This window comes from Camelus dromedarius, chromosome 22 (genome assembly GCF_036321535.1).
Source record: "Camelus dromedarius isolate mCamDro1 chromosome 22, mCamDro1.pat, whole genome shotgun sequence".
In the NCBI taxonomy this organism is placed as follows: Eukaryota; Metazoa; Chordata; class Mammalia; order Artiodactyla; family Camelidae; genus Camelus; species Camelus dromedarius.
Genome location: NC_087457.1, coordinates 17,714,544 through 17,728,868, shown reverse-complemented (window position 1 = coordinate 17,728,868; position 14,325 = coordinate 17,714,544). Strand labels below are relative to the sequence as shown.

Genomic DNA, 14,325 nt, shown 5'->3' with positions numbered 1-14,325 from the left:
GAATCTCTCAACAATCTCTGGGAGCTTCCATGTAAGCCCATTAACTGTGAGACACCATGCTGGAGACACCACACATGGGCACTCTGGTTGTCAGCTTCCAGTTGGTCATCCTGTCACTACTGAAAACCATGCAGAAATTGAACCAGCTTATATAGCTGGTAAAGGCTGATGGAAATAAAATGCTAAAAACCTAGGATTTCTAGACTGTTCTTTCAACTCAACCATTAAATTTGCTAAATGTTCTTTATACTTCTGGTCTTTATTTATAAAAGTGAAATCTCTTTTCTTCCCCATAAGGTCTTAAGCCTACTAAGAGTAGCTCTCCCTATGGGTATCTGATTCTTCAATGTGAAATATTCTTAGAAAATAAACTTACCCATAAACATATAATAAATTTTATAAGAAGTAAAGCCTGTGATTTTATTCAGGTTTTTCAAAATAGTTTCCAAAAAAAACAAAATGACAACACGTACAAAAATGGAAATCATTCATTGAAATATGAACTCTTAGCCAAGGAAGAGATGTTGCAAGTAGTCTCTCTCCTCTGAAAGCAGGAATCACTTCTAAAATGTCCCTCGCTTATGTAACCGGCTCTTGAAATCTCTCCCAAATTTGATGTACTTCATCTCATAAAAGTAACACAAATCATTTTTAATCATTCAAAACAGAAGAAAGAATACAAAACAGGAGGCAGGCCTCTCAAGTTATATGCTTTTTAGAGAAAGGTCACATCCTTGAAGCAGCTTTGCAAACACAGAGCATAGTACTGGCTTCAAAAATAAGATAGGATGACTCTGTGCACTTGCATTACTTAAACGTCAGAGCTGCTGTCACCTTCCTCTGTACAAATTAGCAAGCAATATTCATTCAAGTGCATTCATTTAAGTGTACTTCATATAGTTTTATACTTGGTATGAAGCTAAAACAAAAAACAAAAAAAGTTATCACGGAGCTATTAATTTAAAAACCCAGAAATTTTTGAGAGATGTGATCAAATGAAAATCAGTAATGGATAACAAAACACATTTCTAAAAACATAAATAAGTTCTATATATTTACCGAAAATTTCTACTATTGGAAGATGTTGATTAAATAAAGAAATACATCAAATGGGAACAGAAAGTGAACTTGATTATTTGATTCCTTTCTGAAGGTCTACTGGTCCAGCTGCCAGCCGTGTGGGTCTCTGGGTTCTCAACGAAGGGTGACCAGTTCTTCTGAAGAGGTAGGGTGAATGGCCACGGTGTTATCAAAGTCAGATTTTGTTGCTCCCATTTTAACTGCAACTGCAAAACCCTGCAGCATTTCATCACATCCAATTCCTTGCATATGGATACCAACCACCTGGGAAAGAAAAGAAAAAACCTTCAAGTAAAAAGTTTTACCTCTGTAACTGCATGTGCCAATTCCTTATAATAAATCTCCTTCTATGTACACATACACATAATTTTTTATTAGGTACAGGAAAGTATTTTTTATTAGTCATGAGAGATATCTGATTATTTGTAAATCTCTAAAAAAAAGTACATCTCAAATTCTGATACAGCACAACACAGCCCACAAGGCCCTGTGTAGTCTGGTCCCTCCCCAGCCCATCCTCCACAGCTCTCCTCCCGGTCCCCCTCACTCTGGCCTCACCAGCTTTCCTCCTGTCCTGAGTACTTGCCATGTTCTCTCTTTTGCGCAAGTTTTTCCCTCTGCCTGGACACACCTTCCTCCCCTCTTTTAAGCGTTAAAACCTATTCATTCTTCAGATAGTTACACCCAGCTTCCCGACCAAGTTCAATTATCCACCACCTGATCTCTCAGTCCCAATGTTTCTCCATCATGGTCCTATCACAACTGCAATGTTGTATTTATTTGGGGACTGGACAATTACAGTCCATCTTTCCCAGGAGTCGTTACTCTCTAGATGGAGGGGACACTGCCTGCTTTTGCTCCTCTGTCTGTATAGACAAGCACAAAGATAGCCTTTAGGAGGCCCTCAGTCCATATGTGCTGGCTGACTGCATGAATGACCATAAAGAGGCATTTGTTTCAAATCACATTTTCCAATGAAGCTTCTTAATATATTTAAAAACTACTATTAATGTTCACCTCCAGCAAATACTTTTAGGGTAAACAGCCTGTTGAAAAGCAAAGTTGGAGAATATAAAATTTAGCCACAAAAATATTTTGTTTAAAAACAAACCAAGAATATACTTAACACTATAGAAAAGTACATTTAAAAATGGTTAAGATGCAAATTTTATGTTATATATATATTTTTACCATTGGGAAAAAAGTATATCTCAATTTAAAACAACAACAAAAAACCCTCAAGTCAAGTATTGTATATACAATAAACACAGCCAGATTTTTAGATAGTGCAATCTAAACTGAATTTACGAAGAGCCTCTTGTGATGGCAGGAGCCTTATATTATTTCTCTCCATATCCTGGTCCTTAGTTTTTAGTAGATTGTCAGATAATGCTTATACCAAATGAATGAATGATAAATGATATGAGAGGAAATAACTGATGTGAAGAGGTAAGTAAGGACCCTGCTGATTTAATACCTGGAAATCTCAGGCTACTGAACACTCAGGACCAAGAAACAGCAATCTTTATTTTGCTGCCAAACCATTTACTCTCTTCTCTTTGTGCTGACTGTCTGCTTCTGTCAATTGCCAGAGATGCTGATTTCTATAAGCCAGGGATTACCTCTTGTGGCTTTTGGTGTAAGGGCCACTGAATCAGATACGGACTATGTTCTTTTTAATAAGAAAAACTGGAAACTACATCTGAATCTTCAGCTAAGACATTGTCCCTCACAGAGCTATGTTCACAAGGTATATTGCTAAGTTCCAGTTTAATATTTAATTCAATTTGTAGAAAAGACCAATAGGCTGACCTAATATCAAAACAAATCTTATTTCAAAAATTATTAAAAAAAAAAAACTTGTTCAAATTCAAACCAAAATCACAATGAGATACCACTTTGCATCCACTAGGATGGCTACAACAAAATAGACAGTAACGAGTGCTGGTGAAGATGTGGAGGAACTGAAACCCTCGTGCGTTGCTGAAGGGAACATAAAATGGTGCAGCCACATTGGAAAACAGTTTGGTATTTATTCAAAAAGTTAAATCAAAAACAGATAACTGATTACCTCAGAACATTTTACTAAATAAACATTCTCTTCCTCACTGACTGGTTATGTTAAATCTAAATTTATCTTACATTAAATTCTTACACTTACCATTATTTGTGAGTTGCCTATCTATTCTGGCCTATTGGTCAATGACAGTGAGCTTTTTGTGGTTTTCACCCTCTCCCTTTTATGTTTTAAAAGCAGTGGACCCTTCTTTCTATGTGAAATATGAAGAATCCCAAAACAGAGAGAGAGAGATTAAAGTGGGACTGTACCACTGAATCAGAGAAAGCTTAACTATTTGGTCTCTTCCCTTCCTGCCCTCAACAAAATACCTTTCCATCCCTGCCAACCTTGAAGACACTCTTGAGCTTACTGGATTTTGCCCATACCTTTTCCTCTTTGTTGGCACAAACCATTTTCATCACACATTTTGTTTTCCTTTTGGTAACCGCATGATACATTGGGGTAAAGGTGGTGGAATAAGTCTTCACATTTTCTTTTCCGTATTTATAAATGGCCTCATCTATATGTACAGGGGAAAAATAGCACCGATTAGAAACTTAAATATTTCCACTGAGCTATCGGAGAGATGGTCAGAAATACATAATCTGAATGATATCATGAGGAAATATCAAACAAAACCACCATGAAGGACATTCTACAACATAAACGTTGACGACACAAAAGACAAAAGAGAAGCTGAGGAATTTTGTCTTTCAACTAAAGGAGACCAAGGAGGTATGAAAACTATATATAAGGCATTATCCTGGAATGAATCCTGGACTTACTGGGGAAAATGTTAAAAATGAAATTATTCGAGATAAATGGCAAAATTTGAGTAAGGTGTAAAGTTTAGTTAATATGGTATCAACTTTAATATTCTCATTTGAAAATTGTACTGTGTTTCCGTAAGGATACCTACCACCTTGTTCTTTGGAAACAGATACTGAAGTATGTATGTATATAAAGAGAGAAAATGATAAAGTAAAAATGTTATTGCTGGAGTCCTCTGTACTATTTCTGCAGCTCTTCTTTAAATGTGAAATTAGCTCAAATTTAAAAAGCTAAAAAAAGTCAAAGAGATGGGGTGTGTAAGAAAAAGGAATTATATTCTCAAAGTATTTGTAGTTGGGGAGGAAACTGGAGTTGTGTTAAGAGTCTAACTAAAAAGAAATCTAACTCAGAAGGCTGAAGTAGATTTAGTCAACTGACAGACACCTAGTTTAAAGCTGGCAGAGGAGGGGAAGAAATCACAAATGACTTTCATTTTTAAATACCTACCTTCTGTGAGTCCCACTGTCCCAATAGGGGGGTGGCTGAAGACCACCGTAGGGATGTTGTCATAGTCTAATTTGGAATCTTCTTTGCACTCAAAAAGTCTATGGGCAAGTTTTCGGCCAGCAGCAATCGCGACTACCAAGAGATTTTAAAATAAATGTTTAGCTCACTGTTCTCTTTAACACAGCAGAATTGTTCTACTAACCATTTATCCATCTGGCTTAACATACTATTTCTGACCAAGTTTTCCATCAATGCTCATTATAGTATCTAGTTCAATATAACGAAGACCTATCAATGCCTTAGTTAACAATTCAAAACTATCAGCTTATGTGAATTCTGTACATTCTATTATGATTTTTAAAAAAAGAGAGACATATTTACAAGTTCCTAATCATCTGGCAGTTACTTCTTGATGAGGATATTAGTTTTTTGATACAATATTTATGCAGCAAACTATATTAGTTTTGAACATCTTCAGTTCTACTTTATAGTCATTTCACAGGAAGATTTTTTAAAGTTTATTTTTAAAATTATTTTATTTCTTATTAACTAAAAAAAATTATCCTCCTTAGCCTGTTTTTATTCTTACGTCTTTTAGAAAGTTTGCCTGAGTTTAGTTAAAGCATCAGTTATTAATTTTTTTTTAGTTATTAATTTGTTTGATTTCAAACTGACAAAGTCTTTTTCCCAAAATAAGGTATCAGTAGGACACACAACAAAACTTTCAGCTGTTAGATTATGTTACAAAGTTTTTGAGACTTTGCTTGTTACTTTGCTTTTGTTTAGAGAACTTCCTAAAGGAGCTAAAAAGCTTTGGGTGTGTGACTGGGGAAGTGTCCATTCTGAGTAAGACCCAGGGCCGTTTTGGAAAGGCTGGTGAGGACCCAGAGGGGTACAGAGTGAAAGCAGAGGAGGGGTGTCACCAACAGAAGTGGGACAAAGAGCTTGAAATGATGCCAGTTAACTCAGGAAGTAGCCGACGTATGGGATTCAGAGGATGGGGGTCCATCCTGGTTGTGTCAAGACTAAACTGTCATCTAAGAAAGCAACTCTAAATCACTTCTTCGCAAAACCACTTTCTTCCACAGTCACCAACACACAACTCAGGTTCTAATTTACAGCATTCTTCAGAGGGAGATTATCATCTATATAAAAATTTCAGTCTTCGCTAAGCACTTTTAAAATCTTTTAAAGAAAAATGAATACTATCCAAAGGATTTTTAAAGCAAAAATGAGTATTATTCTGAAAATGTCAGGTACCTAACCAGCATCTGTTTCGAAACACTTTTATCATTTTGATGGCATAAAGATACTCATTCTTTTAACTTAAAGCTTAAGCTGATTTGACTGTGAAGAGATGAGCAGTTTTATATAACACACAGAGCCTCCCTTATCTGAAAAAAGAAGAAATATTACCTGGAGTAAGAAGAGCTTTTCCACACACATCCCCAACGGCATAGACGCCTTTTACGTTAGTATTCTGGAATTCGTCTACTATGATATGACCTTTGTCATCAGTCTGAATCCCCTAAAATTGTGAAGGGACATTATGTAAGTATTTGGCCTATCCATAAAAAATCACAGATCAAATCTCTGCACCTACCTCACTTCAGGCTTCTCTTCAGCCTGAACCTCCAGCAAACCACAAGACTCAACCACAAGGTGAAAATCGTCTTAGCAAGTTGGCAAGTCTCATATCTTTTGCTTAAAAGGTAGATGTTTTATCCAATTTTGAGGAGTTTTGACAAGATTGGACCTTATATTGGACAACTCCACTGGCCAGGCAAGCAGGGAAAGGAGTCACTTCACTATCAGACACGGTACTGGCTATAGCTGTGAAGTCCATCTAAGACAGTGATTTTCAACTTGTTCCATGGGAGCACTCCTCCTGGAGCCTGCTCGCTTATACTTCAGAGGAGCACGGCCTGAAGCAGTCATCAACAGCAGGTTTCTCTGAAGCTTCCTTACCATGTTATCTTTGAAGACCCAAACAAAATTTGTAGTCTACTCTAAAATATACCAATGTTTCCTTTAACTAAAACTTCTCCCTCTATAGTGAGTTGAATTTTTGCTCCGAGAAGACATGTCACACTTATCTAGTGACTTTGTAGATTCCGGGTGTATATATTCCCAGGAGAGAGGTAGAGAGCCAGTGGGGACAGGAAGTGGGTAGTGTGGTGGTTAAGAGTGCAAGCTCTGGAGCTGGTAGACCTGGGTTCAAATCCCAGCTCCGCCACTAACCAGTTATGAGACCTTGTATAATCACCTATTTATCAACAAAAACTTAACTTTTTAGTGTAAATAAGGCATTAACCTAGTCACTGTGAATACAGTGGTAAATAATACAGACATCTCCACACCCTGTGGAGTTTACAGTCTGGTGAATTATCACCTCTGTGCTCCTGGTTTCCTCATCCTCACCCCTCAAAGAGTTGTTGACAAGATTAAATCAGGCTAGTAGCATGTTGATAAGACTTATATATAGTAATCATTCAATTTGCAGTATAAAAATATTATCTTAACGTTAAACAAGACTGAAAATTTTGCCTCGTTTTTAAAAAATTCAGCAAATATAGTTGAAAACTGGAGCTACCAATGCCTGTATCTACACAATGGCAAAATAGCGCTTGAAAGGTGAAAGCTAGGTGACTAGGTTTGTTAATATAAAACTAGATAACTAAATTTTACTAAACGTCACTGAATAATAAAATTAAAATCAAGCAAAATATCTCCCTGGATATTTTACTTTGTAAAATTCTGAAAAAAAAAAAAACCTTATATAGAAATGAAAAAGGAATCCACATTATAACAGATACTATTATTAGAACATAAACCAAGCTGCTCTGCTCTGCTCAAGAGGCCCCACCAAATATGTAAACCTCAAACATATAAAATATTCCATTATTACTTGTAGAGTAGGTGAGCATATCAGAAAAATCCTCCTCCTCATTATCAACAGCGGCTAGTTAACATTTACTGAGTTCATACTGTAAGCCAACACCTAAGCAAATTAACTGGCATGCACTTTCTCATTTATTTTTCTCAATAACCCAATGTGACCGGTACTATTTTTATTCTCATATTTATATAAAGGGTAATAAAGCTGCTCATAAGGCTATGAAACTGACAAGAAGTAGAATTAAGGTTCAAAACTGGGTCAAGCACTGGGACCCAAGCCCCAGGTTACTCTACTAGAATGCCCTTCAAAATTTAAAAGAACAAATAAGAATGCTAGTTATAGCACTGGTAGATCAGCTTCACATCTGTACCCGTCCCCGAATGCCACAACGCCCAAGATGGTCACACACCCATCAATCTGGACTAGAGCCATAGACAATAAGGAAAAACTACAGGGCTTTAAAGAGACAGGTATCATAGTTAAAAAGGAAATCTGTAAGGAGGAGGCTAGTCAGGAAATGGCTAGATAATGACCTGATCTAGGGTGATGACATTAGAAAGGGAAAAACAAAACAAAACAAAACTTTTTTTTCATTTCAAAGGAAGAAGCAATGGGATGTGATAACAAACAGGACACATGGAATAAAGAAAAAAGAATCCAACAGAACCCACCCAAGTTCTGGGGTCAAGGGTGGGGGTCAGGGGGTAACCACAGGATGACTAACCGAAACAGGAACGTTTGAGGCAAGGAAGGTGGTCAAAAGGTACCAACTTCCAGTTACAAGATAAGTAAGTATCAGGGATGTAATGTATAGCATGATGACGACAGATAACACTACTGTTAAAGAGAATAAATCCTGAGAGTTCTCAACAGAGAAAACTTCTTCCCCCTGTTTTTCTTTTCTACTTTCTTTTTATTGTATGAGAAGATGGATGTTAGCTGAACCTACTGTGGTCATCATTTCACAATATATGTCAATCAAACCATCATGCTATTTGGTTTACACCAACTGTATGATGATGTACATATGTCACCCTTGAATGTATCCAGTGATATATGTCAATTATTTCTCAACAAAACTGTGGCGGTAAAAGAATGTCTTAGGCAGACTAGGTCAGCTTACCAGGTTGTCCAAATTTAGGCCCCTGGAGTTTGGGTCCCTCCCAATGGCCCAGAGCAGGCAGTCAACATCTGGAATGGTGGTCACAGTGGGTTCCCTACCAGGAACTGAAGTAACCATGCAGAGTTCCAGGCCTGAAGAAGTTTTTTTAACTTCCTTGACCTATTGGCAAATAAAATTTGTTAATTGAGGGTGTGGTGGATGGGAAGGGAAGTAAATAAAGAGGAAACTAGAATTCTTAACATTTAAAAAAAAATCACCACTGAATCCTACATATGAGCACCACATGCTGACACATTTACTTTTGCTCAAAGGCCATCCACACTAGAATCCCCTGGAGCCAAGACGGTATCCTAGGTGGCCTCAAGTCATCCAGCCAGTGGCCAGAAATGTCAATTCCCATCAAGACCCTGACGCTTCAGCTTAAAAATAAAGTATTTTAAAGTGTATTTAATATAGTGTCTTTAAAGTTGTGATGAAATTTTCAATCATAAATCTAAGCACAGTGATTTGCAACTGGCTGTAACAGCATCATTAATAGAGTTTAAAAAAAAACTGCACAATCACTGTTTCTCCCTGAATGTTCTTAATCAGGATGGAGGAGGGGGTCAGATCAGGTCCAGAGAGTGCAGAGCACACATAGTTTAGTGACAGTCCCCAGGTGACTCTGATGTTGACCTTGACCACCAGTCCAGCACTTTGGCATCCACAAAAAAAGTTCACATTTATTACATTACTTATGACATGGCCTATGCTCAAAGGGCAAAGCTTTGGGGGGAAGAAAGTCATTTTTACAAGAAAATTTTTACAAGATTTTCCTAGAAAAATCTGACATGTAATGGTTCCCTGAGAATAAAAAAAAATACCAAGTAAATTAACTTCATCATTCTTTCCATCTACAAAACCCACAAGGATGTGCATTCAAAATAGATTTTGTAATATTTCCGGAAAAAGAAGGATGTTCAATGAGCGCTTTGAGCACAAAAATTCCAGTTTTAGTTCTAAACTAAATTCAACGACCAGATTTCTAATCTTTTACACTTTGATTTCATTGGAACATTAATGAAATACAAATTTTAGGATAAAGAAAAGCCCTGGCAGTACTCTAGAAAGGAATAAACTGAATGTGATAGACGCAGAGCTTGTGTTGATAAAACCACGGGGGTTATAGTAACAGATAGGCGACCATGGGCAGTAAGCTCGCCCTGGGCTTGGTCATACCTGCGAGTACTTCAGGACCTCTATGCCAGCATTCTCCAGCTCTTCTGTACAGTTGGAGCTGATGATTGAATCAAAAGTTCTAAGCACCTGTGTGCAAACAGAGGCAGCCAAGGGAGGGGTGGTGGGAAAGAATTAAACTCAATTAAAGATAGGCAACAAACCTGGGAGGGGAATTTCAGTATCAGCCCCTCTCTTCCTTCTTCGTTCTTGGCCACACTGTGAATGGAGTTTTAATAAGTCTATTGTCCTGTGTTGCCACCAATGTCTGTATCACACCTGACTTCACCAGCTCCTCTGTAGAGTTAAATCCATAGGCAACCTTCAGGCCTCTACTACCTGTACCACATTCCTCTCCTTCCAAGCTCTTCTCTTTTCCCTAAGTCTAGGGACCAGACACTCTCTTTCCCCTTTTAGGATTCTAGGGCCAGCTTTCCCTCTTATACGATTTAAGGAAAGATCCTCTAATAAAATCTCCTTGTCTAGGCAGAAAAGTCAACAGCATGGCCTTGAAGATTTCTCTTTTTTTTTAATACTAGTCTTAGTATTTGTTTAAGATATAATAAACCTGTAGAACTTCGTGTCATAGGATAGATTAATGGATAATATTAATTTAAATAGAACTGAAGGATTTAAAAAGCATTTGGCACTGACAAGAATAAGCAATGTTATTAGTATCTAATATCCCCAGAGAAAGGTGTCATCATCATCTGTTAATTTTGCTTAAGATGCTGAAATAGCTATTCTAATCCTTGCCCTTATGAAGTTCCATGAATATGAGAATCGTATACAGACGAGTTAATTAGGAGTCAAATGAATTCTATAGTATAACATCGCTGAAATAAGAAATAGAATCAGCATAACAGTATGTTTTTGCTTCCAGGTTTCATTCTTTTCTCAAAATTCCCATTAATATTATTTCCAGTTGGATTTCAATGTTCCTGTGATGTCTTCCATTACTGCCCTGGGGAGACTAGTCTTAAACAGTAGTTGTCACTGTCTGGCAACTTTTCTTTACTTAGAAATCTTTCTTTCTCTAGAGAGTTCTTTGGGATAACACATAGGCAGAGTAAAGGTGGGAGGTCCCACCTCTGGGAGAACTTTCCAGAACAAAGTGACACCAGGACAGAGAGAAGAATGAGCTGGGTGCATTGGGGGTGGGGGAGGGCAGGAAGCCCAGAGAGGTGTGGCTGTCCACAACCAAGCTAGTTTTCCAAATGCAGGAATTATCCCCTCTACTGATAGACTGATGTGGTCTATTTACTTACTATTTTTTAAATTTTAAATTATTTTAAAATATGTACTACATTTATATATTTTAGATTCAAAAAGGTAAAATGATATACAATAAAAACTCTTCTTCTCACCCTGTGCTCCAGCCACTCTGTTCCTCCTCTAATAGACAACTAATATGAGTGGCTTCCTGAGCATAGATGGAAGCATAGATATTCGATACATATTCAAGCACAAACACATCTTTTTCTTTTTTCTCCCCTTTTAGCCACATAGCAGCATCTTTTTTCATATTGCTCTCTCTATACTTTGCTTTTTATTGAATACATCTTGGAGAATATTCCATATTAATACAGTAAGAGCTTCCTCATTCTTTTTTAAAAAATTTTTTGTACTGAAGTACAGTTGATATTTACTTATTTATATATTAAATTCAGGCTACTTATCATTCTGCCCTTGTCCTTCCTTCCCATTTGCTGGACATATATTCCAGCCATGCAAAATAATCTTTCCCTGTGAAAAATGTCCTTCAGGACATACATCTCCTGGGGGTTAAATACAGGACGAGTTTCAAAGTCAAAGAGAAAGCTCTTTGGAGTACACGCTGACCAGGATTACTGGTTTCCCCCATCTCCCTCCATTTGCTCAAATAATCAGGAATTCGACTCATGGCATTTGAGTGGTCAGGATCTGATAAATACTGTCCCAGAGGCATTAAAAGACTTTGCCCAAGTCACGTACTTGTTGGGGACAGCCAGATTCTTGGGCCAACACTCTTGTTACTGCCCCAGTGTCTCTCTGAAAGCTCCAATAGTGCCACAAGCTATGCTGAGTCACGATTCATCAACAAAACATAAAGCAGCACTTCATCAAGTAAAAGGGAACCTGGAGGCTGCATTTTAGCAGAAAGAATATTGGCCTGGACTTTCTCAGACCTTAGCTGACTCTCAGTTTTGACATTAATTGACAGTCACAAAAACCTCGCTTGGGCCTTAATATCTTCATGTACAATATGAGGTCCCAGTAGATAATGTATAAACTTCCTCTTCTATTACTATTTTGTCGTGATGAAAAACATGCAACATGAAGTTCACCAAAGTAACCATGTCTACATGTATAGTTCCATACTGTTCAGTGTATTCACCTTGTGCAACCAGAACTACTTCTTCCTGCAAAACTGAGACTCTGCACCCTTTCAACGAAAACTCCCCCCATTTCCTTTACCACCCAGCTCCTGGCAACCCCATTCTCCCTTCCGTTTCTGTGAGCGTGACTACTCTAGATACCTCATGTAAGTGAAATCACACAGCATTTGTCTTTTTGTAACTGGCTTATGTTATTTAGCAAAACTTCCTCAAGGTCCAGGCTGTAGCGTGTGTCAGAATGCGCCTCCTTTTTAATGCTCGATAACATTCCATTATGTGGATATACACCACATTCTGTTTATCCATTCACCCATCAGCGGCCACTTGGGTGGCTTCCACCTCTTGGCTCTTGTGACTAATGCTGCGATGAAAATAGTTGTGTAAATATCTTTGCCACATTTCCTTTTTAATTTAGTAACAACTTTTTGACTGTTAATAATCCAACACTACTTGATCATTAGGAACGAAACTGATTTTCAGAATAAGAAATTAACCTGATAGCTCAATTTAACTAGTATTTATATTTAAGCCTGTATGCCTTAAGGCATCTGACGTGATCTCCCACTTCATGATGGAAATACCAGCCACTTTGATCAAATCAAAACGATTATCATCAGCGAGAGCTGGTGGCTGAGAAGGACGTTAAGTCCTAATTCAGGTACCTTCAATGCAACTCCACGTGGAACAGATCAACCAGCTCCACATGCTTTGCACCCTGGCATTTAATGACAATGCAAGAGAAAATGCTCACTGTAGATTTTTTCTTAAAATGATTAACATCAAGGAACGGAGAGGGAGAAGGAGAGAATTTACCTTATTGTGCCGTATCATTAGTGATGTCTTAGAACCCAGGGCGGAAAGGATCCCGGCTATCTCCACAGCAATGTAACCTGCACCAACGATGACACTGCGGCTACGGCGAGAGCACAGGGTTACCGCTGTTACAGACGCTAATTTTAAGATACTTTTAGATTCACAGAAAGGTTAAAAAGATAGTACAGATATACCCCTCCACCCAGTTTTTCCTAAAGTTAACATCTTACAAACCACCATACAAGTGTCAACACCAGGAAACTGACATTGGCACCGTACTGTTGACTAAACCCCAGACTTTATTCAGATTTCACCAGCCTTTCCATTCATCTTTTTCTGTCCCAAGATCCAATCTAGGCTAACACAGCAATTTTAAGTAGAAAATATCCTTTTATAGAAGGGAAATCTATTTCTAGGTGTTTTAAAAATCCTTTAGCTTCATTTCTTCAGAGAGGAAATATAAAGCCTTTGAAACTAGAGAGGGTTCCACGTGCAGTGACCTTCCCACCTAGAATTAAAACTGGCATCACATTCTCACCACCGTCACTCTTTTGTGCTGTTTCTCCTTGGTCAGTGTTAAATTCCATCAATCACTGCAGTATGATGAAAGGCCAGTTTAAGCAAGCCTTTTTAACTTGTAGGATAGATCTGCAGTGAAACTAGATGCCCTGAACAAATTCTGGTCTAAGAAAGCATCTTAAACTCTAGATGCGTGTTTGGACAAAGGTCTGAGGCCACCACAGTCTACCACTGTTACAGTGCCTGGGAAAGAAGTAAACAATCAGGGAAGAGGAAAGGAAATCTTTCTTTAGCACCTTCCACATGTAAAGTACCCACAGTATGAGCTTCTGCCTTCAGAGTGCTACTGTCTGGATGGAGGATGAGGTATGAACCCAAATGGCTATAACTTAGAGGTAGGGAAGCTCTTATCTTACAATCCAGAGTGTGAAAAGAATGTCTCATTTGGAAACTATAAAGGGTTCTTCTTCCATCTCCACCTTCCTCTTTTCTATTATACGTTGACCCCTTTTCCTTTCTTTGGGTCTTCGCTCCTTCTTTTCTTCCCTCTCCATCTTCTCCCTCTTCCCAAACATTTCTTATTTAAGTCCTGCTTTTATGAAGCACTGCACTAGATGCCATGGGTAGTGGTCCCCCCACACCTGAGGGGAAACATGCCCGGGGACCCACTAAAGCACAGAGGCCAAGAGTCAGCTCCCACAGGGTAGGAGGGCTCATGGATGGATATCTAGAAGGAAGCTACTCTGAGGGCGAGTCTGGACTGAATCCTATCATTTAAACACGATGAATCACGACCACATCTCTGCATCCATTCTCACACGTCTCGTATTGCCCACCCCGAAAACCAGATAGATGTGAGGGAAGAAAGGCTGTTCTCTAGCACACCGTATGCCCTCCAGGCAGCAAATCTAAAAAGACTGTTGGCTTTCCTCACAGTCGGAAGATCACCTGGTCGGCATAT

At 38.3% G+C, this 14,325-nt stretch overlaps 1 protein-coding gene across 4 annotated transcripts in view; it reads right to left on the bottom strand.

Annotated features, from left to right (window-relative positions):
* Window positions 1-390: 390 nt before the first annotated feature.
* Window positions 391-14,325, bottom strand: part of GSR (glutathione-disulfide reductase) — a 52,774-nt gene continuing 38,839 nt past the window's right edge. For all 4 annotated transcript variants that reach the window (XM_010987984.3, XM_031440170.2, XM_031440169.2 and 1 more), the window contains 7 exons: window positions 12,846-12,945; window positions 9,658-9,744; window positions 8,440-8,598; window positions 5,834-5,945; window positions 4,418-4,549; window positions 3,526-3,659; window positions 391-1,344 (listed from right to left, as the gene is read on the bottom strand). In XM_010987984.3, coding sequence (XP_010986286.3) covers window positions 1,195-1,344; window positions 3,526-3,659; window positions 4,418-4,549; window positions 5,834-5,945; window positions 8,440-8,598; window positions 9,658-9,744; window positions 12,846-12,945 — 874 coding nt within the window. In that variant the 3' untranslated portion in view covers window positions 391-1,194. The remainder of the gene's footprint in view (window positions 1,345-3,525; window positions 3,660-4,417; window positions 4,550-5,833; window positions 5,946-8,439; window positions 8,599-9,657; window positions 9,745-12,845; window positions 12,946-14,325) is intronic.